Here is a 27,342-nt window from a genome sequence, read left to right as displayed (position 1 = left end):
ACTCTTACCGGTTTGTTCTTTTCTAATAAATATTAAATAGCAGAATACTCTTTATTGTCCTTTTGCTAACAGTGGCTTTCTTTTCCAGCAAATGGTTATTGAAAATGCACGAGAAAAAATACTAAGCAACAAATCTCTTCAAGAAAAGCTAGCAGAAAACATAAATAAATTTTTAACTAGGTAAGCTGTATATGTTTAAAATGCCTAATTGTTTTTGCCTAATTGCATAACTATAATAAAGATTTTTCTTTCTTTATTAACAGTGATAACAATATTGCCCAAGTACCTAAGCAAACAGATAACAACCCTATGGAGCCAGAGACTTCAATTGATGAATTCCTAGGACTTCCGGTATGGGTGGTTGGGGTGCACATGTGTGCGTGTGTGTTACTTATACTTAAGATTGATGGTATTTTGGTTTCATTTCAAAACCATTGCCAACATAAGATGTTATGATTTGCCATCTAATTAGATAAAATGATTTACAATAGTAAGATCAAACTTTTCTTCATTCATTGAATGTAATCTGTTCCTGAAAAACACATCAGATGATGACTTAAAATAGAATCTGTATTGCCTCCACAGTCATGAATTCCTAAGTATTTAATACTTAAAAATTGGTTAGTGGGTATATTTGTGTGTAATAAACAGTAATACAGTGTTTATATAAATTACATTTCTTCTGCACTGCTACGAATTGTATAATACTTTAGAGAAACAATGGAATGATATATTAAAGATATGTGATGGGGCCAGGCACGGTGGCTCAATGCCTGTTATCCCAGCACTTTGGGAGGCCAAGGAGGACAGATCACTTAAGGCCAGGAATTCAAGACCATCCTGGCCAACATTGGCAAAATCCCATCTCTACCAAAAATGCAAAAATTAGATGGGCATCATGACACGTGCTTGTTATCCCAGCAGCTCAGGTGGCTGAAGCAGGAGAATCCTTGAATCCAGGAGGCAAAGATTGCAGTGAGTGGAGATCGCACCACTGCTCTCCAGCCTGGGCGACAGAGTGAGACCCTGTCTCAAAAAAATAAGAAAAAAAGATATCTATTGAATCCAAGTAATAGTTAACTAAATAAAATGAACAAGACTTTTTTTTTTTTTTGAGACAGAGTCTTTGTTTCCCAGGCTGGAGTGCAGTGGCACAGTGTCAGCTCACTGCAAACTCTGCCTCCCGGGTTCACACCATTCTCCTGCCTCAGCTTCCCGAGTAGCTGGACTATAGGCACCCGCCACCACGCCTGGCCAATTTTTTTGTATTTTTAGTAGAGACAGGGTTTCACTGTGTTAGCCAGGATGGTCTCCATCTCCTGACCTCGTGATCCACCCACCTCGGTCTTCCAAAGTGCTGGGATTACAGCCGTGAGCCACCATGCCCAGCCAATAAAATGAACAAGACCTTTTTAAAAAGAAAGATTGTTAACCAAATGACAGTTTGCCTGTGAGCCTTAATACTAAGAGAAGAAAGATGGGGACAGTGGTCACTGTTGCTATTCATTGGTAGTAAATACAAAGGAGAGTGAGCTAGTAAGGGAGAAATATAACAGTCTATGTTTTAAGATTTGTTGGGCTGGGTGCGGTGGTTCACGCCTGTATTCCCAGAACTTTGGGAGGCTGAGACAGGTGGGTCACGAGGTCAGGAGATCGAGACCATCCTGGCTAACACAGTGAAACCCCGTCTCTACTAAAAATGCAAAAAATTAGCCGGGCGTGGTGGCGGGCGCTTGTAGTCCCAGCTACTCAGGGGGCTGAGGCAGGAGAATGGCTTGAACCCAGGAGGCAGAGCTTGCAGTGAGCCGAGATCAGGCTGCTGCACTCCAGCCTGGGCGACTGAGCGAGAGTCTGTCTCGACAAAAAAAAAAAAAAAAAAAAGGTTGGTTGATGTGCAGCTATCCTTTAATATACTTTTTTTTTTTTTTTTTTTTTTGAGACGGGGGTCTCACTCTGTTGCCCAGGCTTGAGTGCAGTGGCTCAATCATGGCTCACAGTAGCCTTGATCTCCCTCAGCTCAAGCAATAACTCCCACCTCAGCCTTCTCAGTAGCTGGGACTACAGGCACATGCCACCATGCTCAAATAATTTTTGGTTTTTGTTTGGTTTTGTTTTTTGAGATGGAGTATCACTGGGTCGCCCAGGCTGGAGTGCAGTAGCACGATCTCTGCTCACTACAACCTCTGCCTCCCGAGTTCAAATGATTCTCTTGCCTCAGCCTCCCAAGTAGCTGGGATTATAGGCATGTGCCTCCACACTTGGCTAATTTTTGTATTTTTAGTAGAGACTAGGTTTTACCATGTTGACCAGGATGGTCTTGAACTCCTGGCCTCAGGTGATCTGCCTGCCTCGGCCTCTCAAAGTACTGGGATTACAGGTGTGAGCTACCTCACCTGACCCAAATACCCTTTTTGAAGAGCAGCTGCAATTGTGATTTTAGGACATCTTTTTACTTGGACCATTGGACAATGGAAATATTTTTATTGGCATGCCCATGTGAGTGTATTAGAGCAGGTTTTCTTTCAGTTGAATTCTGAGAAAGCCATTGAGCCCTTGAGTTGTTTTTCTCTTTGTCAGTTCTACCAGTACTTCTTTTAAAAACCTCTGTTACCTTACCATTTAATAAATATGGGCCAGGCACAGTGGCTCATAGCTTTAATCCCAGCACTTTGAGAGGCCACGGCAGGAGGATGCTTGAGCCCAGAAGTTCAAGACCAGCCTGGACAATATAATGAGACCTCATCTATACAAAAAATTTTTTAAAAAATTAGCCAGGTGTTGTTGCATGCACCTGTTGTCCCAACTACTCGGGAGGCTGAAATGGGAAGATCACTTGAGCCTGGGTGCTTGAGGCTGCAGTGAGCTGTGATTTCACCACTACACTCCAGCCTGGGCAACAGAACAAGACACTGTCTCAAAACCAAAAAACAAATATATATGCTGTGTTCTAAGTTTTTGTATCCTCCAACTTTTTGCTTATTGTTTCTCTACAAATACATCAGATGCTTACCATAATCCGGGTACTTTGTTAAATACTGTGAAGGATTGTAAGAAAGTAAAGGCACAACCTACTGTTCTTGGTTGTTCATAATACTGTATTTGTAGAAAGTTAAGAATTAAGATTTAGCTGGGTGCGGTGGCTCATGCCTGTAATCCCAGCAGTTTGGGAGGCTGAGGCAGGTGGATCACCTGAGTTCAGGAGTTCGAGACCAGCCTGGCCAACATGGTGAAACCCCACCTCTACCAAAAATTAGCTAGATGTGGTGGTGCGCACCTGTAGTCCCAGCTACTGAGAAGGCTGAGGCGGAAAATCACTTGAACCCGGGAGGCGGAGTTGCAGTGAGACGAGATCGCGCCACTGCACTCCAGCTTAGGCGACAGAGTGAGACTCCATCTCAAAACTAAAAAGAATTAAGATTTAAATAATAGTTTTTAAGACAGTATAGGGAATTTTGTAACTTGAGCCAAAAGGCTCAAGAAGTAGCACCAGGACGTCTAAAAGTGCCTCTTAAAGCTGAGGCTACAAACAGGATAATAAGGTGCAAAATTAAGGAAGGAGTTAAACCCTGTATCTACTCCCTATTTCTCATGCTCCTCCAGAAACACTTGTCCGTCATGAGCCCTCACAGCAAGAAATATGACTGACTCAAAAGAAAAGAACTAAAAATACAGATGGTTCTACAACATTATTCCATAGCTTAGCTTGTAGTTGACAAGCTCACCCCTGCCATTGGTACGGGGCTTTTGAGGTAGGTTTTGGCATGTTAGTTTTAAAGCTGAATAGATAAGGATTGGCAACGTTTAAGGAAAGCATTTTACATGAAGAACCCATAGCAGACAGATAAAAGGGATAAAAGAGGTATATATTGAAGGACCTATAAAGCAGTCTACAAGAGTAATAATGTAAAGAAAGTAGATTATAGAACTTTATAGTATGGGCCAGGCACAGTAACTCATGGCTATAGTCCCAGCAGTTTGGGAGGCTGAGGTGAGTGGATCGCTTGAACCCAGGAGTTCAAGACCAGCCTGGGCAACATGGTGAAACCCCATCTCTACCAAAAATACAAAAACTAGCTGGGTGTGGTGGCACATGTGTAGTTTCAGCTACTCAGAAGGCTGAGGTGAGAGGATCACCTGAGCCTGGGAGGTCAAGGCTGCAGTGAACTGTGCGCCACTGCATTCCACTCCAGCTTGGGTGACAGAGTGACACCCTGTCTCAAAAAAAAAAAAAAAACTTTATAGTATAATATTATTTCCATTTATATACATATATTCATTTTATATCTTTTTTTTTTTTTTTTTGAGACGGAGTCTCGCTCTGTCGCCCAGGCTGGAGTGCAGTGGCCGGATCTCAGCTCACTGCAAGCTCCGCCTCCTGGGTTTACGCCATTCTCCTGCCTCAGCCTCCCCAGTAGCTGGGACTACAGGCGCCCGCCACCTCACCCGGCTAGTTTTTTTTTTTTGTATTTTTTTAGTAGAGACGGGGTTTCACCGTGTTAGCCAGGATGGTCTCGATCTCCTGACCTCGTGATCCGACCATCTCGGCCTCCCAAAGTGCTGGGATTACAGGCTTGAGCCACCGCGCCTGGCCCATTTTATATCATTTTAATGTTTAGGAATATATTCACCAAAGTTCTTACCTCTAAGAAGTAGGATTAGGAAACCGTCACCTTCTATCTAGTTTTGTTTTAATTTGTTTTAAATGAGCATATCATTGGAAATTGTCTTGGAGTGGGGGGAATGCTACTATATAAAAAGTCAAAAATAGTCAAGTGTCTGCTAATTATTTTGCTGGTATTAAATCATATTATTCAAACTGGGCACAGTGGCCCACGTCTATAATCCGAGTGCTCTGGGAGGCTGAGGCAAGAAGATCACTTGAGCCCAAGAGTTCAGGACTAGCCTGGGCAATGTAGCAACCCCATCTCTACCAAAAATAAAATAAAATAAAGTAAGCTGGGCATAATGGTGCACCTGTAGTCCCAGCTACTCAAGAGGCTGAGGCAGGAGCATCAGTTGAGCCCAGGAATTTCAGATTATAGTGAGCTACAGTGACTATACCACTGTACCACTACACTCCAGCCTGGGCAAAAGAGTGAGACCTTGTTTCATATATACATACAGTATGTAAATATATATAAATTCAGTTAGAATCATGCCTTCACCCTACTCCTTTCTTGCAGAGTGAAATTCACATGTCTGAGGAAGCTATACAGGACATATTGGAACAGACAGAATCAGACCCAGCATTTCAGGCACTCTTTGATCTCTTTGACTATGGTAAGGAGACTATTTCAAGACAGAAAAAAAGGCTTCTCCAGTTTCTTTGGTAACTTAACTGGAGTGAATCAGCATTCCCCAGAGTATCTAAAAAAGTTATTGTTTTCATTTAATCAGACATATGGATATGTTAAAGGAGTTTTTGTTGTTTTGTTTGTTTTTACCTGAGAAACTTCAGCTGTTAAAGTGGAGAGTAGTTTTGTTTTTTATTTTTGTGGCATTTTTGCCAGCCAACAGGGAATGTGTTGATGTTGACCACTATACAAATGTACTAAACACAATTGAATGGTACAAAGGGAATGCAAAAAACTGGCCATTGTCCTCAATCTTATGATTTAGTGCAGTAGTTCTCAAAGTATAGTTCCCCCAAACCAACAATCTCAGCATTATGTGAGAACTCGTTAGAAAATGCAAATTACTGGGCTAAAGTTTAAGAAACACCTATTTGGTGTAAAAATCTTTGTACTTGTAAATGATATTAGAAGCAGCATTTTTTAATAAAACCCTAAATCAAAGTTTAACATTTGCTTAATCACCCACAAGCTGTATTGATTGATGTTTATTTTTTGTTTTGGTCATTTAATTATTTGCCTATTCCCTTTTTAACAGGTAAAACAAAGAATAATAAAAATATATCACAAAGTATTTCCAGTCAACCTATGGAATCCAATCCCAGTATAGTCTTAGCAGATGAAACTAATCTAGCAGTTAAAGGTTCTTTTGAAACAGAAGAATCTGGTAAGAATTTGGTTTTGTTAATGTCATCAATCCAAATCTTAATATTCGTCTCAGAATTCAAAGGCAGAAAATACTAATTTGGAAGTAGAAGTTGTTCAGATTGTTACAAATCATTTTTGTATTTTTCTCTCCGTTAAAAGCAATTATAAATCTTTGGTAGTTTGATTAAAAAGAAAATTTGGGGTATTCATTCTTTTACTGTAAGCTTTTTTTGTTGGTGTGTTTTTGTTTCTTGAGACGAGGTCTCCCTCTTGTCATCCAAGCTGGAGTGCAGTGGCACAGTCATAGCTCACTGCATGCAGCCTCAAACGATCCTCCCAACACTTTGGGAAGCAGAGGTAGCATTACAGGTGTGAGCCACCACACTTAACCTCATTCCTTTATAATTCAGTCTATTCTTGACATGTGCAATTTAGTATTAATGTTGTTCAGTTGCTCAAAAGTCTGTAACATTTATTTTTATTAAGGCACATCTTTTCTGCTCACCTGTTTTTAAATGTTATCACTGCTCCCACCACTAAAAACTCTGATGGCTTCCAATGTTCATTCACATCCTGTCCTTCAAGAATCTCAGACTACGTGTCTCCTTTAATTCCTCTGCCAACAATCAAGTCCAATTCTCCATTTCTTCTTAGCCTGAATTATAGTGGGTTGTGTTTTTGCAGTATATATCATGTCTAGAAGGTTGTGTTCTACCCTGTACAAAGTGAAACTTGAAATTCTGTTTTCTGAGAAAGTCTTCCTACTTCACTGAGGAACTACTTATCCTGAATTTATGTGGCCTATATACAATTTCCACTGTTTTCTCCACAATAAGGATTCCGATGTGCTCTGTACTCAACAGCAAGTGTCACATTTAATAGAATTAGAGTAGTCCCCCCTTATCTGTGGGGGATATATTCCAAGCCCCACAGCGGGTGCCTGAATTGGGTGGTACCAAAACCTATCAGTATTTACTGTTTTTTTCCAGTTCAGGCATACCTATGGTAAAGTTTAATTTAAAATTAGGCACAATAAGAAATTAACAATAATAAAATGGGACAGTTATAACAGTATATTATAATAAAAGTTATGTGAATGTAGTCTTCCTCAATATCTTATTGTACTGTACTCACCTCTTTTTAGACTGTGGTTGACTGTAGGTAACTGAAACCACACGAAGCAAAACTGCAGATAATGGGAGACTGCTGTATATGCTAGTTGACATACATTTTCTGGTTTTTTAAAAAGCATTTTTCATACTGATTCAAGTTAATGTTTTCTGTCCTAAATTGTGAATGCTGTATTGTTTTCTGAAACACTTTTTCCAGGCCAGGCACGGTGGCTCATGCCTGTAATCCCAGCACTTTGGGAGGCCAAGAAGGACAGATTACTTAAGGTCAGGAATTCAGGACCAGCCTAGCCAACATGGTGAAACCCCATGTCTACTAAAAATATAAAAATTAGCCAGGTGTAGTGGCGTGCGCCTGTGATCCCAGCTACTCAAGAGGCTGAGGCAGGAGAATCACATGAACCTGAGAGGCAGAGGCTGCAGTGAGCTGAGAATGGTACCACTGCCCTCTGGCCTGGGCGACAGGACGAGACTCTGTCTCAAAAGAAGAAAAGGAAATACTCTTTCCTCTTACTCATATCATACTCTCTTTATTTTTTAAGATCTTCTCATACAGTGCCTCCTTTATACTGCTTTCTCATGGTGCGTTTTCTTCCTATGCTGTTACAGTTTTTACCATACTTTCTTATATGACTTTCTCTTCTATAGTTGGTTCCTTGACTAACCTCTCCAAGATTAGAGATTGGATCATTCATCTTTGTATCCCACTAACAAAGCATGGTTGGTCTTCAGTAAATATGTGTTTAATGTTAAAGAGTACACAATGAGATCGAGTGTCAATCATGCAAAATGTACTTGGCCCCATCTCACCTTTAAGAATATGTCAGATGGCCGGGCGCAGTGGCTCAAGCCTGTAATCCCAGCACTTTGGGAGGCCGAGACGGGCGGATCACGAAGTCAGGAGATCGAGACCATCCTGGCTAACAGGGTGAAACCCCGTCTCTACTAAAAAATACAAAAAACTAGCCGGGCGTGGTGGCGGGCGCCTGTAGTCCCAGCTACTCGGGAGGCTGAGGCAGGAGAATGGCGTAAACCCGGGAGGCGGAGCTTGCAGTGAGCTGAGATCTGGCCACTGCACTCCAGCCTGGGCGACAGAGCGAGACTCCGTCTCCAAAAAAAAAAAGAATATGTCAGATAAGTCAGGTGTGGTGGCTCATGTCTGTGATCCCAACACTTTGGGAGGCCGAGGCAGTAGATAAATTAAGGTCAGAAGAAATGTTAGAAGTTGAAAAGTTAAGTGTTTCAAAATTTCATGTTTGGAGCCAGTATGTTTTTTACCTATTGAAATACTAGATTTTTTTAAACCTCTTTACTTTTTCCTTCTTTGTGTCATCTGTCTTCCAAGAAGCTTAGAAAACAAATTGACACTTGTGTAAAAAGTCATCAGTCACTAAAAAGTACCTGTAAATTTTTTGATACTCAGTTAATGGGAAGCACAGCGTATCAGACTTCCACTTACTGGTATGCAAAGATGAGTTATTTCCTTGGCAAAATAAGTTTTATAGCAAAGATGACTACCATAGAAGCTGAACATATTTACCTTATCTGCCTACCTGCCTGATATTTTGCAGATGGTCAGTCTGGTCAGCCACCATTTTGTACATCCTATCAGAATGACGACCCATTAAATGCTTTGAAGAATAGCAACAACCATGATGTGCTTAGACAGGAAGACCAGGAAAATTTTTCCCAAATAAGCTCCAGCATACAGAAAAAGGCCTTTAAAACAGCTGTACCCACTGAACAGAAATGTGACATTGACATTACCTTTGAGTCTGTGCCTAATTTGAATGACTTTAACCAAAGAGGGAATTCTAATGCTGCATGTAATCCACATTGTGCTGAATTATACACCAATCAGATGTCCACTGAAACTGAAATGGCTATAGAGATTGAAAAGAACTCTTTGTCTTCAAATGTACCAAGTGAATCTCAATTACAGCCTGATCAGCCTGATATACCAATAGCTTCATTTGTTTCACTTGGTTGTGAAGTTAACAATGAAAACTTAATTCTCTCTGGGAAAAGTTCTCAACTTTTATCCCAAGATGCTTCATTAACTGGAAAGCCATCTAAAAAAAGTCAATTTTGTGAAAATTCTAATGATACAGTAAAACTTAAAACTACTTTTCATGGTTCCAAGTCACCAGATTCTAGTGAAATTCACAAGAGTAAAATAGAAATTAATGTGTTAGAACCAGTTATGTCACAGCTGTCAAACTGCCAAGATAATTCTTGTCTTCAAAGTGAAATACTACCTGTGTCTGTTGAAGGTTCACATTTAAATGTATCTGAACAACAAGTAGAAATTCATCTTCAAGATTCGCTGTCTTCTGCTAAACAACCATCTAATGATTCAACATCTGCTGAGTTAAATCATACAGAAAATGAAGCTCAGCCATCCAAGTCTGAGAATTCACAAGAGCCTTCATCTTCTGTAAAAGAAGAGAATACTATTTTTCTGTCTTTAGGTGGAAATGATAACTGTGAGAAAGTTGCAGTGATGCCTCCAGAAGGCACTCCTATAGAAAACAGTCACTCTCTTCCTCCAGAATCTGTGTGTTCTTCAGTGGGAGATTCTCACCCTGAGTCCCAAAATACTGATGATAAACCTTCTAGCAACAACTCAGCAGAGATAGATGCATCAAATATCGTCTCTCTCAAAGTTATCATTAGTGATGATCCATTTGTTTCCTCAGATACTGAACTTACCAGTGCTGTTTCTAGTATTAATGGAGAAAACCTGCCAACTATAATCTTGTCTTCTCCTACTAAATCACCTGCTAAAAATGCAGAATTAGTTAAATGCCTGTCTTCAGAAGAAACTGTAGGTGCTGTTGTATATGCTGAAGTAGGGGATTCAGCCTCAATGGAACAGAGTCTTTTAGCATTCAAATCTGAAGACTCTGCAGTAAACAACACTCAGAATGAAGATGGCATTGCTTCTTCAGCTAATGTTACACCATGTGTTTCCAAGGATGGAGGATATATACAGTTGATGCCGGCCACAAGCACAACTTTTGGCAATTCAAATAACATTCTGATAGCTACCTGTGTGACTGATCCAACAGCCTTAGGAACATCTGTGAGTCAGTCTAATGTAGTGGTGTTGCCTGGAAATTCTGCCCCTATAACTGCCCAACCTCTGCCACCTCAGTTACAGACACCACCAAGGTCAAACAGTGTTTTTGCTGTCAACCAAGCTGTGTCACCAAACTTTTCACAAGGTAACTTTAATAACATAGTTGAAATTCGTTTCTCTGGGTTGGGATCTTAATTTCTTTTGTATGTGTTGTTATTGACTAGGAAGTAGTAACTCATGGGTAGATGGTATGAGAAAAGATTCTGGGCCGGGCGCGGTGGCTCAAGCCTGTAATCCCAGCACTTTGGGAGGCCGAGACGGGCGGATCACGAGGTCAGGAGATCGAGACCATCCTGGCTAACACGGTGAAACCCCGTCTCTACTAAAAATACAAAAAAACTAGCTGGGCGAGGTGGCGGGCGCCTGTAGTCCCAGCTACTCGGGAGGCTGAGGCAGGAGAATGGCGTAAACCCGGGAGGCGGAGCTTGCAGTGAGCTGAGATCCGGCCACTGCGCTCCAGCCTGGGCGACAGAGCGAGACTCCGTCTCAAAAAAAAAAAAAAAAAAAAGAGAAAAGATTCTGAAATTTGTGGTTATGCTGCTGCTTTATGCTAGCTAATTCAAACTTTTTTTTTTTCTTAATCTAGTAAGCTGTGGGTTTTAGTGGGTTTTTTCCTTTTTTCTGTTCAGAAATACTTCTCAATCTATGTGCTAATAAGTTACAAGAAACAGAAAAGACGGACTAATTCATCACATAGCTGTATAAAACCCAGTGTTGTGGGGGGTTTTTAAAAATAGCTCTTATAGTCATGGTCTTCAGGGAACTTATCTATTTGGAGAAACTTTCCAGAAAAACTTGAATTTCGGCCTGGTGTAATGGCTCACGCCTGTAATCCCAGCACTTTGGGAGACCGAGGTGGGGCAATCACCTGAGGTCAGGAGTTTGAGACCAGCCTCATCAACATGGTAAAACCCATTTCTACTAAAAATACTAAAAAATGAGCCAGGCCTGGTGGCAGGCGCCTGTAATCCCAACTACTCGGGAGGCTGAGGCAGGAGAATCTCTTGAACCTAGGTGAACCCAGGAAACAGGTTTCAGTGAGCCAAGATCATGCCATTGCACTTCAGCCTGGGCTACAAGAGTGAGACTCTGTCTCAAAAAAAACGAAACTTGAATTTCTTCCTTTATAAAATCCTAATTTTTCACTGCCTTTCACCTTCTAGAATTGATCTCTGTCTTTAAAATCCTTTGTTTATGGCTGGGCGCAGTGGCTCATGCCCGTAATCCCAGCACTTTGGGAGGCCGAGGTGGGCAGATCACCTGAGGTCAGGAGTTCAAGACCAGCCTGGCCAACATGGTGAAACCCCGTATCTACTAAAAATATAAAAATTAGCTGGGCATGGTGGTGGGCACCTGTAATCCCAGCTACTTGGGAGGCTGAGACAAAAGAATCGCTTGAAGCTGGGAGGCAGAGGTTGCAGTGAGCCAAGACCAAGCCACTACACTTCAGCCTGGGCAACAGAGTAAGACTCTGTCTCAAAAAAAAAAAAAAAAATCCTTTATTCATAGGGGCTCTTGTGGCATTTATTGCCTGCTGTGTTATATCTAGTTAGTGATTGATATGCCTGTCATATTGATAATTTTTTGTTGTATGTTCCTCAGTGATAGCGCTTATGGCACATTTATTTACATTTCCTTATGTGTTGGTTCCCAAGCTTCCCTCCTTTCCCTTTTTGTTACATTATAGACATACAATAAAATTTCATTAAATATCAACAATTAGTGTTAAACCTAATGGGTCTGTTTAAGTGCCATTACAAATTACATAAAGGAGAGGTCGAAATTAGTAGAGAATGTGGGGCTTGAGCTAAAGCTTAAAGAATGAAGGTAGGATTTGGAGTTAAAGCAAGGAAGTTTTTATTTTATTTTATTTTATTTATTTATTTTTTTTTTTGACACGGAGTCTGGCTTTGTCGCCCAGGCTGGAGTGCAGTGGCCGGATCTCAGCTCACTGCAAGCTCCGCCTCCCGGGTTTAGGCCATTCTCCTGCCTCAGCCTCCGGAGTAGCTGGGACTACAGGCGCCCGCCACCTCACCCGGCTAGTTTTTTGTATTTTTTAGTAGAGATGGGGTTTCACCGTGTTAGCCAGGATGGTCTCGATCTCCTGACCTCGTGATCCGCCCGTCTCGGCCTCCCAAAGTGCTGGGATTACAGGCTTGAGCCACCGCGCCCAGCCTCAAGGAAGTTTTTATAACTTATAAAACCTATGAGTTATAAAGAGAAGCAGTACAAGCATAGATAGAGAGACCATAGTGGGTTGCATGAAAATGAGGGGATCAACCTGACAGTAATGTATTAGGCAAAAGTTTGTTTATGGGACAAAAGTTTGTTTTTCTACTAAATTACGGTAGCCACAGACTATGTTGTTGACTTCTAAGGACTATATAGACATTGTAATTTTCCCTCCATAATTTTGTCCAGTTATGTGCTTAACTTACCCCCTTTTGATCAATACCATTGAGATATGTAATAGGTTGGGGTTATGAGCATAGTTCTGGCTATAAATATTCAGTTGGGGTTCTAATTTTCTGGTATAAGGTTCAGACTTGAAACAGTCACCACTCATTTTCTAACTAGTTTCATTATTTCTAGAGGAATCCAGATATGATTGTAATATGTCTTGGCTGTAGAGTCATATGCTTGATCAACGTGGTTCACTGACTGAATAACATAAGACCACCTTAATATTTGGATTGACTTTTTCTTAATTTGTTAGCCTTGCTGTTTTTCCTAAAACTGTTTCAGTTTTGTGTTTTGTTTTGTTTTTGGAGAGTGGGTTGTAAGGAATAGGGATTGTTGATAGAATTTATTTCAAAACAGTAATTAATTTGTGCCAAACATTTGTTTGTTTTGTGCCAAAGCATTTGAGAGGAAATCTTATTTTAACAGTAACTGTTTTTTTAGGATCTGCCATAATAATTGCCTCTCCAGTCCAGCCTGTACTCCAGGGAATGGTAGGGATGATCCCAGTATCTGTGGTTGGACAGAATGGAAATAACTTTTCTACTCCTCCTCGGCAGGTAAGATTTATGAACTGAAAATGGTGCATTGATGCTTTTCAAGCTTAGTGTATGTAATTAATGACTTTTTCTCTTCTAGGTTCTTCATATGCCTTTGGCAGCACCTGTATGCAATAGAAGTATCCCTCAATTCCCAGTCCCTCCAAAATCTCAGAAGGTTCAGGGACTGAGAAACAAGCCTTGTATAGGTACCATTTTTAAATTCATTAATGTCAACTTTGTATGTTCATTTGTTTGCAGCAACACGTAAATGTTTTCTTTTTGAATACCTAAACCGTTTTATCAACAAGTGATCACCCTACATTTGCTAGTAACAGATACCATAATGTAGCCAACTGTCTACTGAACAGCTTTGGTTCTGAGAAAATTGTTTCCTTTGTTGAATCTGTTAGGTTTTGCCCAGTAGTCCTTGGTTTATTCTTTGCAGCTTCCCTAAGTTAAGTATAATCCCTGTTTTTCCCAACAACTTTTGAGTGTTTAGTGAATGCCTCGTATAATTGTTTGAGACTTTAGAGCAGTTCTTTTTGTATTTTAGTGTGTATATGAACTACTTGGGGATTTTGTTAAATGCAGGTACTGAATTAATAGGACTAGTACAGCGCCTGAAATTCCTCATTTCTAACAGCTTCTAAGCAATGCCAGTGCTGCTGGTACTGGACCACACTTGAAGCAAGGCTTTAGAGTTTGCAAATTACCTTCCTGTGTTTCCTGTTTTAGCCATTGTCCCAACCATCTGTTTACTTATTTAAAAAACCTGGTAGTCACTCTTAAAACACATTTTTCCTCTCCTTCTTAGTTCAAGTATTTGTCATTTTTCATCTAAGTTGTATCAATAGTGTCTTGTAGTCTCCCTTCTTTTCGTCTTTGTTGTTTCGGTTCACCTTATATCTGCTGGCTGAGTGACTTTTTTTCCCCAAAATACAAATCTGAATATGTTGCTTCCCTGCCTAAAAACTTTCAGCAACTCCCCCTTGCCCACAGGATAAAATTGAAATTTCTCAGGGTGACATATATGCATACATTTGTCATCGAGTCACTCTCGACCTCTCCATTCTCATCTCTTACCACTTCTCAGCATGGACCCTTTGTACAGACTATAGTTGCTGCTCTCCTTATACTTGGTGATCTTTCTTGTCCCTCTACCTTTACCAATGCTATCTCTTCTACCTAGAATTCCCCTTCTTACCCAGCTCTTAACCCTCAATCTGGTTCTTATTTGTCCTTCAAACTTAACTTAAATATGACTTTATCCTAGGAAACATTTTTAACCAGCGGTGGCTAAGGTGGATATTCCAGTTTTTTTTTTCTTTAATTCTTAGTGATACCTATGCTATAGCACTTAACACATTACATTGTATTTTGTCTCAGTAGTGTGTCTTAAATGCACTCATAATACAGAGAACGCACTAAATGCTATCATCAAATCAGCCTTTCCTTAAGCTAAACAGTATACATCTATTGATGTAGGCTTAAGTTGCGTTTTGACTTATTGAGGCACCCTCTTAGACTTATGTCATGTTATAACTACTCTATATTATCTTTATGTTCTTTCTCATAACTAGTTCATTCCTTTTAATGGCCATTTGATAGCTATCACATAAATGTATTTTATGTATCTCCTGTCAGTGGACTTTTCAGATGTTTTCAAGGTTTTTAATCTGACATGGAATGATAGGAGGAACACCTTTGTAAATCCCTCTGTGTGAACCCATATGAGAGTTTCTTTGGGGGCTTATTCCCAGAAATATTTGGATACGCTGGATATACATAGAGAAGAAAGTTTATACTTCTACCATTATTTTCCCTGCTTCCCTCACAACACTACCAATATTTGATACCATGTGATATTTTTAACTTTTGCCACTATGATGGATGTAAAGTGGTGGTATCTCTCATCATTCTTTTGCTTTATTCTGATTACTGAGAAAGTTTGGAATCCTCTCATAACCATAAATAATATTTTCCCTTCTGTGAATTGCTTATTCATATCCTTTTCCTACTTCTCTATTAAATTTCCTATCTGTTGAGGTGTTATACTTTTATTAGTAACATATCACAGATGTCTTCATAGTCTGACATTGTTTTTATCCCTTACAAAGTTAATACCAGAAAAAAAATTGGTAAAGTTAAGCATCCATTTATGATTAAAGCTCTTAAAGGCTCTCTATAGTAAACATTATGGGTTCCTTTAAAGCTGTGAATAACACAAGGATACTGATTCCCACCCTGTATGTAATAAGCCAGTGTTTCCAACACCAGTAAATTAATTATTAAGTATTATCAGTCTTTTCCCCCACTGACATCTGATTATACTTCCACCATAAACAAGGTCCCATACATATGTGGTTCCAGACAGTGCCGTAAGAAAATGGAACTGGGCATGGTGGCTCATCCCCATAATCCCGCACCTTGGGAGGCCGAGGCAGGAGGATTGCTTGAGTCTAGGAGTTTGAGACCAGCCTGGGCAATATAGTGAGACCACGTCTCTAGAAAATAATTTTTTTAAAAGTAGCCAGCTGTGATGGCAGATAGTAGTCCCACTTATTCGGGAGGGTGAGGCAGAAGGATTGCTTAAATCCAGGAGGTTGAGGCTGTAAGTGAGCCATGATCATGCCACTATACTCCAGTCTGGGCAACAGTGAGACCCTGTCTCAGAAAAGAAAAGAGATAGGTGTAAAGATTTGAAGAGAGGGAATTAAACTGTTATGGAAAATGAAGTGATTTTTATACAATAAAGCCACAGGGAGTTAATAGAAAAATTAATAGAACTAATAATTCAGTAAGGTTGCCAGGTATGATTAATTTATTAAAATTGTGTTTTTAGGTGCCAGCAATAAACACCTATTAAATGTAATAGAAAATAAGATAATGTTTATAATGACCACAAAAATGATAAAGTATAAAGGAAGTAACCTAACCAAAAATGTTAGAAATGGGGAATATTTGAAATTTTTCATAAAGGATATATAAATAGAAGAGAACCGTGTTCATAGGTTTGAAAATTCAACAGTGTAAAGATGGCAGTTCTCCTAGTTGAATCAAAAATTCAATATAATTTTCCTTTAAAATCCCAGTAGAATATTTTGGGAGATGGGAAAAACTATAAAATCTATGAGAAAGAATAAAAGTCCATGACTAGCCAAGATAGAAGAGCAGAGGACAGAGTCATTCTACCAAATAATAAAATGTTGCAAAGCCACAGTAATTAAAACAAAAAGACAAATGGAACAAGATAGTTTAGAAAGAGACCTTGTACATGATAATGTTAACATCAGAAGTCAAGAGCAAGATGGACGGTATAATACATGAAATGTATTGATCATTAAATATATAATATATAGAGAAGAAAGTAGATCCCTTCCTCATACAAAGATGAAGTCCAAGATGATTAAAGACCTAAAAGTAAAAAGTCTAACAATTAAATGATGGAAGAATGTATAAGAGAATATTTTTATGACATTGGGATAAAGGATTTCTTTCTTTTTTTTTTTTTTTTACTTGAGATGGGAGTCTTGCTCTGTCACCCAGGCTAGAATGCAGTGGCATGGTCTTGGCTCACTGCTGCCTTCCTTTGCCTCCCGAGTTGAAGCGATTCTCCTGTCTCAGCCTCCTGAGTAGCTGGGATTACAGGCGCATGCCACTACACTCAGCTGATTTTTGTATCTTCAGTAGAGATGGAAAGGTTTCACTATCTTGGCCAAGCTGGTCTTGAACTCCTGACCTCTTGATCCCCCGACCTCGGCCTCCCAAAGTGCTGGGATTACAGGCATGAGCCACCGCTCCTGGCCTGGGATTTCTTTTTTTAAATGAAAAGACTTCAGGCACAATGGCTCACTCCTGTTAATTCCAGCACTTTGGGAGGCCAAGACAGGTGGATAACTTAAGTCCAGGAGTTTGAGACCAGCCTATGCAACATAATGAGACTCTGTCTTTACAGAAATTTTTTTTTTTTTAATTAGCCAGGTGTGGACCGTGCGCAGTGGTTCACGCCTGTAATCCCAGCACTTTGGGAGGCCGAGGCAGGCGGATCACGAGGTCAGGAGATCGAGACCATCCTGGCTGACACGGTGAAACCCTGTCTCTACTAAAAAATACAAAAAACTAGCCGGGTGAGGTGGCGGGCACCTGTAGTCCCAGCTGCTCGGGAAGCTGAGGCAGGAGAATGGTGTAAACCCAGGAGGCGGAGCTTGCAGTGAGCTGAGATCTGGCCACTGCACTCCAGCCTGGGCGACAGAACGAGATGCTATCTCAAAAAAAAAAAAAAGCCAGATGTGGTGGCATGAACTTGTAGTCTCAGCTACTTGAGACGCTGAGGTTGGAGGATCCCTTGAGCCCAGGAGTTTGAGAGTGCAGTGAGCTGTCTTCATGCCACTGCACTCCAGCCTAGGCAGTAGAGTAAGACCCTATCACAACAACAACAAATATATATATATGTATATATGTGTGTGTATATATTAATATAAGAAAAGAAACTGGGTGTGGTGGCATGTATCTGCAATCCTAGCCACTTGGGAGGCTGAGGCAGGAGGATCGCGAGCCCAGGAGTTTGAGACCAGCCTGGGCAACAAATAGTGAGACCCGTCTCAAATAAAATTTTAAAATGAGAAATACATAACTTATAAATGGAAAAAATTGATAGAGTGAACTACCCCAGAATTTAAAGTTTCTGTTCAACAAAAGACACCATACACAAAATAACAGCAGATTTTTACTCCGAACCTTGATGACTGTGCTACCTGGTTCTCAGACTTTTCTCCCTACATTTTTTTATCATCATGAATGACAAAATACCCATGTTGTAAATCTACTCACCACCCTAACCCTCAGAGGTTTTTTATCCTTTTCACTCCTTATTTATTTATTTATTTATTTATTTATTTTTGAGGTGGAGTCTTGCTCTTGTCGCCCAGGCTAGAATGCAGTGGCACAATCTCGGCTCACTACAACCTCCACCTGCTGGGTTCAAACAATTCTTCTACCTCAGCCTCCTGAGTAGCTGGGGCTACTGGCACGCACCACTATGTCCAGCTAGTTTTTGTATTTTTGGTAGAGACCGGGTTTCTCAGTTGGCCAGGCTGTTCTTGAACTCCTGACCTCAGGTGATCTGCCTGCCTCTGCCTCCCCCAAAGTGCTGGAATTACAGGCATGAGCCACCGCACCCAGCCCGCGCCTTTCCACTCCTAAGACTTATTTTAACTTCAGCCAACCTCTTCCATAGCCACACCTTGAATTTTTCACCTTTTTATTAGACTTACAAGATTTTTAAAGGCCAGTGATGTGTCTCAAAACACTCGTTTCCATATACCCATTGAATTCCTCTTCAACCAGTGATAGCTTTTCTTATTTGAATCCTTACCTTTCACTTGAACTTGTATCTTGTTTCTGGATTCACTTCCTTTACTAAACAGCCTAGAGCCCAGAAGCCACCACATCAGCCACTTTTAATAACCTGCATATACACATTCTTCTACATACACACTGGCTACTCTACAGCCCTTGATCTGTCCAGCCAACCATCTCAGCTTTTATACCTGGACTTGCTAGCATTGGGCGCCTTAGAAATGCTACCATTCCCTGCCACTTAAAAATGCATTTCTCACCCACCTTCCACTTGGCAATCAATTTAAATGTCTGCCTGTCTGCTTTCTCTTCTGTTCCTCCTTCAAACTATTCCAGTCTTGCACAGCACATCTCAAATCTAGTCCTGCTCCTCCTCATTTTTAGCTACTGGTTTTATTTTCCATCTTAACCAGTATTAAGCTTCACTTTCTGATCATCATTTTCATTCAGTACATACCTGTTCTGCTTCCAAAATCATCCTTTCTTAAATAACTGTCTTTCATTCTTTCTAAGGTTAATGTAGTCTACATGTGCTCCAGATTCTTCTATGTATTTTTCATCTTTTCCTGTTTGGCTTCTCTCCCTAGCTATAAACATAGGTTTGTCCCACCTGCTGACCTTTTATCTTAATCTCTTAACCTCTCTTAATCTTCCATTTCTTCATTCAAATTATTGTCTTTTCTCATGTATTTACTAAAACTGTCTACACTAAGGTCACCAGTAGCCTCCTAATATTGTATTATGCATTGAAACTTTTCCATTCTTACCTTACTTTGCTTTCCCTATACTGTTGATACTGTGGTGGCTTCTGGAGCCATAACTAAACTATTCTCCCTTGCTAATTTTGTGTAACTCAGAGCCTTCAGACTCTACATATTTCTCACCTCTCTTCCTCAAAGACTTCTGCCTAGTGTTTTTCCCCTTGGTTAATGTCACAATTTATTTTTTTCCTTTACTTTTTGTAATGCAAATGCCCATTATTGTCTCTCAGACCCTCATCATCTCTTACCTGAAATATAGCCATCTACACAGAGTTTCTACTTCCAGTTTTCTGTCTTCTCAGTTCCATCTTCCACATTATTGCCAGATTGATCTTCCAAAAACATAAACCTATTCATGCATCTTCACTGTTTAACACTCTTAAAGGGGCCAGGCATGGTGGCTCACTCCTGTAATCCCAGCACTTTGGGAAGCCAAAGAGGGTACGATCACCTGAGGTCAGGAGTTTGAGACTAGCCTGGCTTACATAGTGAAATCCCTTCTCTACTGAAAATACAAAAATTAGCCGGGCATGGCAGTGTGCACCTGTAATCCCAGCTACTCGTGAGACTGAGGCACTAGAATTGCTTGAACCCAGGAGGTGGAGGTTGCAGTGAGCCAAGATCATGCCATTGCACTCCAGCCTGGGCAACAGAGAGAGACTCTGTCTCAAAAATAAATAAATACATAAATAAATCTCTTAAAGGATTGCCTCTGAAACCTTTTGCATAATACGTAAGATTCTTCATAATCTCATCTTTGCTCTTCTTTCTAGTTTTGATATCTTGCTGCTCTCCCACATAAACGCTGAAGCTCTGGAAATTAAAATATGGCTATTAAAACTTCAGAGCATGTGCTCTGAGTGACATAGGCTTGTAAACATGATAGGTACTTGGACAGAATTTTAAAATAGATATAATCTGTTGTTTTCTTTAAGTGACTACCTGGATGTAAGTAGTACATTATGTGCTATATTGAGCGTTGTAATTTGTAGATCCAAAGACTGGATTTATAATATTTGCCTGAACTGGGCATGGTGGTTCACGTCTATAATCCAGCCATTTGGGAGGCCCAGATGAGCAGGTCACTTGAGGCCAGGAGTTTGAAACTAGCCTGGCCAACATGGCGAAACCCCATCTCTACTAAAAACACAAAAAATTAACTGGGTGTGGTGGTGGGCGCCTGTAATCCCAGCTACTCGGGAGGCGGAGGCAGGAGAATCACTTGAACCCGGGAGGCAGAGGTTGCAGTGAGCTGAGATCGTGCCACTGCGCTTCAGTCTGGGTGACAGAGCATAACTGTCTCAAAAAAAACAAACAAACAGACAAACATAATATTTGCCTGAAGTTGACGCATGTCATTTGCTCCATATCTGGATTTCCTCTGTAGCAGTGGGGAAATAGCCATCTTGTACTTATTTCTTTTTTTTTTTTTTTTGACGGAGTCTCGCTCTGCCGCCCAGGCTGGAGTGCAGTGGCCAGATCTCAGCTCACTGCAAGCTCCGCCTCCCGGGTTCACGCCATTCTCCTGCCTCAGCCTCCCGAGTAGCTGGGACTACAGGCGCCCGCCACCTCGCCCGGCTAGTTTTTTGTATTTTTTTTAGTAGAGACGGGGTTTCACCATGTTAGCCAGGATGGTCTCGATCTCCTGACCTCGTGATCCGCCCGCCTCGGCCTCCCAAAGTGCTGGGATTACAGGCTTGAGCCACCGCGCCCGGCCTTGTACTTATTTCAAAACTACTTTTTAAAAGCTGCATTGTCAACATGTTCTATTTGCACGTTAGCTGTCACTTAAAAATTTTTCTCGGCCGGGCGTGGTGGCTCAAGCCTGTAATCCCAGCACTTTGGGAGGCCAAGACGGGCGGATCACGAGGTCAGGAGATCGAGACCATCCTGGCTAACACGGTGAAACCCCGTCTCTACTAAAAAATACAAAAAACTAGCCAGGCGAGGTGGCGGGCACCTGTAGTCCCAGCTACTCGGGAGGCTGAGGCAGGAGAATGGCATAAACCGGGAGGCAGAGCTTGCAGTGAGCTGAGATCTGGCCACTGCACTCCAGCCTGGGCGACAGAGCGAGACTCCTTCTCAAAAACAAAAAAAAAAAAAAAAAGGCCGGGCGCGGTAGCTCAAGCCTGTAATCCCAGCACTTTGGGAGGCCGAGATGGGTGGATCACAAGGTCAGGAGATCGAGACCATCCTGGCTGACATGGTGAAACCCCGTCTCTACTAAAAAATACAAAAAACTAGCCGGGCGAGGTGGCGGGCGCCTGTAGTCCCAGCTACTCGGGAGGCTGAGGCAGGAGAATGGCGTGAACCCGGGAGGCGGAGTCTGCAGTGAGCTGAGATCCGGCCACTACACTCCAGCCTGGGCGACAGAGCGAGACTCCGTCTCAAAAAAAAAAAAAAAAAATGTTTTCTCATGATATGTGATAATTGTCATCTGTTCCATCCTCTTTCAGAGGAGTGTATTCTTTTTCTCAGGAATGTGCATTTATAATTTCAGGAAAACAAGTAAATAATTCGGTGGATTTGTCAGGTCATTCAGTTGGATATCATGCCCAAAGGTGAGTATAAAGTAGTTTCTATCATAGATTATTTGAATGCTCAGATTTAAAACATAAAGGATTTCTTTATGCTGCTAGAAATAGTTTTGTTTTGTTTTGTTTTAGAACTGAAGTTTCTGACAAGACTATTGCCACAGATCTTGGGAAGAAATCAGAAGAAACCACAGTTCCCTTCCCAGAAGAGAGTGTAGTTCCAGCTGCTAAACCATGCCACAGACGTGTACTCTGCTTTGACAGCACTGCTGCTCCCGTGGCAAATACACAGGGGCCAAACCATAAGATGGTGTCCCAAAACAAAGAAAGGAATGCAGTCTGTTTTCCTAATCTTGACTCACCCAATGTGTCCTCCACCTTAAAACCTCCTTCTAATAATGCTATCAAAAGAGAGAAAGAGAAGCCTCCTCTGCCTAAGATTTTATCTAAATCAGAAAGTGCCATTAGCCGGCATACCACCATAAGAGAAACTCAATCAGAAAAGAAAGTTTCACCAACAGAAATTGTGCTTGAATCTTTCCATAAAGCAACAGCTAATAAGGAGAATGAACTGTGCAGCGATGTAGAAAGGCAGAAAAATCTAGAAAATTCGAAACTGTCTATTGGGCAGCAAAATGGGGGTTTGCGAAGTGAGAAATCTGTAGCTTCACTGCAAGAAATGACCAAAAAACAAGGCACATCTTCAAACAATAAAAATGTCCTTTCAGTAGGTACAGCTGTGAAGGATCTAAAACAAGAACAAACTAAATCCACCAGTTCTTTGATTACCACAGAAATGTTACAGGATATACAGAGGCACGGCTCAGTAAGTAGGCTTGCTGAGAGTAGTGATTTACCTGTACCCCGGACACCTGGCTCAGGGGCAGGGGAAAAACATAAAGAAGAACCTATAGATATTATCAAGGCCCCCTCTAGTAGACGTTTCAGTGAAGACAGTAGCACATCAAAAGTAATGGTCCCTCCTGTCACCCCAGACCTGCCTGCCTGCAGCCCTGCCAGTGAAACAGGCAGTGAAAACAGTGTAAATATGGCTGCCCACACGTTAATGATTCTCTCCAGGGCAGCCATTTCTAGGACTACTTCAGCAACTCCTCTGAAAGATAACACACAACAGTTCAGAGCATCTTCAAGGAGCACCACAAAAAAGCGGAAAATTGAGGAATTAGATGAACGTGAGCGAAACTCTCGTACTTCTAGTAAAAATCTTACAAATTCATCAGTACCAATGAAAAAGAAGAAAATTAAGGCAAGTTTGAAAGTTTTAATTTCCAAACCACACCTTTTTTTCCCTTTAATAATTATAGAATTCATCAGTTCTTGCCACAATTTAACTGAATGTTACGGCTAAGACAGCTTTTAGTTTTCATTGACAAAATACATTTTCCAGCAGTGTTAATGTGGTATGCGCAGGGTTTCTAGGTTAAACAGCATTTTCAGAACCACTGCTGAGGCACTTGTTTATAAACATCTTTCCAGGGGAAAAAAAATACAGTTTTTGTTTCTTTCTTGGTAGAACTCAAGTTTTTTCATGAGCATGACATAGTCATGAAAGATTGGGAAACACTATTAAACACTTGTGTGGAATTACCAAGTAATAAAGGACTTTGTTCTTAGATCTTCAGTTCCCCCCCCCGCCCCACATCTTGTAATCTCTTCCATAGGCCCTTAAAAATGTTAGCATATGGCTGGGCGTGGTGACTCATGCCTGTAATCCCAGCACTTTGGGAGGCTGAGGCGGGCAGATCACAAGGTCAGGAGATTGAGACCATCATGGCTAACACGGTGAAACCCCATCTGTACTAAAAATACAAAAAATTAGCCAGGCATGGTGGTGGGCGCGTGTAGTCCCAGCTAATCCGGAGGCTGAGGCAGGAGAATGGCGTGAACCTGGGAAGTGGAGCTTGCAGTGAGCTGAGTTCACGCCACTGTGCTCCAGCCTGGGTGACAGAGCAAGACTCCTCAAAAAAAAAAAAAAAAGATATTAGAGCACTGGAAAAATTAAATTTACCTATGTTTTTCCTTTTTTTTATTTTGAGACAGGGTTTCACTCCCGTCACCCAGGCTGGAGTGCAATGGTGTGATCTCAGCTCACTGCAGCCTCCACCTCCCAGGCTCAAGCGATTCTCCTACCTCAGCCTCCCAAGTAGCTGGGGCTACAGGCATGTGCCACTGCACCTGGCTAATACTTCTTCCTTTTTTTTTTTTTTTTTTTTTTTTGAGGTGGAGCCTTGTGCTATTACCCACTGGAGTAGAGTGGCACGATCTCGCCTCACTGCAACTTCTGCCTGAGTTCAAGCAATTTCCCTGCCTCAGACCCCAGAGTAGCTGGGATTACAGGTGTCTGCCACCACACCGGGCTAATTTTTGTAATTTTAGTGGAGATAGGGTTTCACCACATTGACCAGGCTGCTCTTGAACTCCTGACCTCGTGATCCACCCGCCTTGGCCTTTCAGGGTGCTGAGATTCAGGCGTAAGCCACCACGCCTGGACATTTTTTCTGTTTTTTAAATTTTTTTTATAGAGACAAGGTTTTGCCATGTTGCCCAGGCTGATCTTGAAGTCCTGAGCTCAGGTGATCTGCATGCCTTGGCCTCCCAAAGTGCTGGGATTACAGGCATGAGCCACTGCACCTGGCCTTACTTATGTTTTTTCTTTAAGCATGGTTGTCTCTAGGAAGGCAATGCAGGGATAGCATTGATAAATGAAATTCATTTATTTTCAATTTGGTTAGCTATTTAGTAAGAGAATTGAATAGAAAGTGTTTAAAATATCATAGAGGAAGTATGGTATCAGGGAAATAATTTAGGCTTTGTTGCCCTGCAAGTCTGGGTTTGAATCCTGCATCTACTGTGTATTGGTCCTGTGATCATGATTAAGTCTGTAGCCTCTCTGAGTCTCAGCCTCATCACTTGACATGATATTACCAGATACCTTAGGCTGTGAAGTCTAAATGTAGTATATACATGAAGTATCTGATGTATATTAAGTTTTGGAACTGACAAGTAGTACCTGTTACTTTAAACATCTGTTAGTAAAGCTTTCTTAGCAGTAATAACCACCTAGCATAGAAAGCATGTTCTATCTTGTCTCATTCAACATTCAGATACTCTGATTTGTATAATGTCTTTTGCCATAAACTAACATTCAGGTGCTATTGAAGTATATTTAATTAACTTTGGGTTTATAAAACTTGTCTCTACTTCTCTATAGAAGTAAAATTCTAATAGACTAAAAAAGTTTGACAATTTTAGTAGTATGTGAAAGAACCCAATACACTGTTTTAGGTGATTTACTAAGAAAGCATTTTGGCCTTGTTTGAGTTTATTTTTTCTTTCTCTTTTTCAACAGAAAAAGAAGCTTCCCAGTTCATTTCCAGCAGGAATGGATGTAGACAAATTTTTATTATCATTGCATTATGATGAGTAAACATTCTGGGCACATAAGAACAGTAGGTGTTCAAAACTCGTATCCCTTAAACTGAGTGTAGGGAATGGGATATTGACAGAATTTGAAAGCATGACCTGCACTTTGATTGTACTGAAATTTCACTTTATATCTAAATCATGCTGTTTCTAAAACAGCTTCCGAGTTTGTAAATAGACTTACTTGGTTTATTTTTATTTTGGGAAAAACATTTGCAGAAATGTAAGTAAAGCCAATCTGCAAAACTGTATAGCTTTGACAATTCCATATTGTAAATACTGTGTAAATCTTGTTGAAATAGAGTTAAATCAACCTAATGTGTTTTTTGACTTCTTATGATCCCTAATTCTAAGACTTACTCATCTGGAATAGTTTCTCACTTGTTTTGGAGGAAAATGATGGTTACTCTTATAAATTACCTTCAGTAACTGTTCAACAAGACATTTAAATACACAGCCACTAAGTACTACAAAATGATAACCACCTCAACCGATAACAAAATATCTAATTAGAAATCAATAGTTCGATGAGTTTTTTCCTGGAGTGAATACTACCCCTTTCTTATAATTGCTGTAAGTATTATATTTCTGGAATTTTACACTTTACCTATTTCTTGTGATCCCTCTGTTCTCTGTTTTAAAGAGAGAATTTTGTAAACCATTTATTGAATGTTCTGACCTTTCATTTATAACTTTTAAGATTTTTACAGGACTTTAAGTGGTTAGACTATTGAGCCATAAAAAGTTTGGTTTGTAGTAGAGATTTCTCGATATGTACTTTTCCCCTAAATGCTGGGGATTTAAAGAATTGCACTAATTCATAGAACTCTTTACATTGTAGTGACCAATGCACATATAATTTAAATCTTGTATTCTATGTGAAAGTTTATGTGGAGGATTATCTTCTGGTGTTGTGTCCATCATAAGATGTAAAAAGAGAAATCATAATTTTATATTTTAGTTTCTCCTACAATGGGGTATGTTAAATAACTATATCTGTACTTAGATACAGTGCATTGTCTGTGTCCCTTAAAGTGTTACAAAGAGTTTCTCTCAAAAGGTCCTTAAGGAGAGTTGAGAGATGAGAGAGGTGCCTTCTCTGTATTAGACTCACACACATCAGTCAAGTTGAAGAATTGGTTTAAACTTTTAAATGAGAACAGAAATTATAATTAGTACCTGACCAATTGTGCCTAGATATTAAAGTATGTTTTCTTTAGTACTTTCCGTTCAATTAAATGTCAGTATATTAGGGATTTTTTTCTACAGGTGTATATTTTGTTAAAGAGTCACTTTCCTCAACCATTTTTTTGTACTGGGCCTTAAAAAAAATCCATCCAACCTTCACACAACATTTCTCAGTGTAGAAATCATGTCTTCTTAATTGCTGAACCTTACTGCAAAAACTTGTGATGTAAGAAATTTTTATGATGTGGCAGTGGTCTATTCCTGAGAAACTAAATAGCATATAGTTAATGTTTATTTAACTCAATTTGAGATTGTACTACAGTTAGGTTTGAATAAATATTTTCATTAACTTCAGAAGTTTGAATTACTTTACATTGGCAGTCTTGTTTAGAAACTGATTAAATTCCTTTGCAAGTCAATTCTTACTCTTTTTTGGGAGTTTGTACAATGCTGAAAATCACAGTTTTCTTCTTATTCAGTTCATACTTGGGTATGCTAAGTACTGAAAATTCATATACAAATAAAATAAGTTGAGTTTCTTCAAGATGCATAGTTAACTAACCAGGAACTGCTAAATAAAAGTCGAAAGATAACTTGCATTTGGAGCTTTTATGTTCAAAGGCAAGATCATATCCCCATTTTACCTTAAAAGTCCACAGGTCCTGGACTTCATTACACTATTGTACCTGGTAACCTGTTTGAATACTTAAATGCCCAGTGGCTGCATTTCAGGGTTGATGTATATTACAACAATCCATGGCTGTTTTTATAATTACATGTAAGG

The 27,342-nt window shown here is 40.3% G+C and overlaps 1 protein-coding gene across 3 annotated transcripts in view; it reads left to right on the top strand.

Moving 5' to 3' along the window:
- The window catches only part of LOC117080005 (protein NPAT), a 65,284-nt gene extending 38,187 nt beyond the window's left edge, over positions 1-27,097 (top strand). For 2 of the 3 annotated variants that reach the window (XM_033204464.1, XM_033204462.1), the window contains exons 9-18: positions 89-180; positions 264-351; positions 5,184-5,280; positions 5,890-6,018; positions 8,701-10,356; positions 13,176-13,291; positions 13,371-13,479; positions 21,893-21,953; positions 22,038-23,193; positions 25,297-27,097. In XM_033204464.1, coding sequence (XP_033060355.1) covers positions 89-180; positions 264-351; positions 5,184-5,280; positions 5,890-6,018; positions 8,701-10,356; positions 13,176-13,291; positions 13,371-13,479; positions 21,893-21,953; positions 22,038-23,193; positions 25,297-25,374 — 3,582 coding nt within the window. In that variant the 3' untranslated portion in view covers positions 25,375-27,097. The remainder of the gene's footprint in view (positions 1-88; positions 181-263; positions 352-5,183; positions 5,281-5,889; positions 6,019-8,700; positions 10,357-13,175; positions 13,292-13,370; positions 13,480-21,892; positions 21,954-22,037; positions 23,194-25,296) is intronic. The other variant, XM_033204463.1, reaches the window with a different exon arrangement.
- Positions 27,098-27,342: the final 245 nt, after the last annotated feature.

This window comes from Trachypithecus francoisi, unplaced genomic scaffold (genome assembly GCF_009764315.1).
Source record: "Trachypithecus francoisi isolate TF-2019V2 unplaced genomic scaffold, Tfra_2.0 Lachesis_group8, whole genome shotgun sequence".
NCBI classification, from domain to species: domain Eukaryota; kingdom Metazoa; phylum Chordata; class Mammalia; order Primates; family Cercopithecidae; genus Trachypithecus; species Trachypithecus francoisi.
This window is presented reverse-complemented; position numbering and strand designations above follow the sequence as displayed.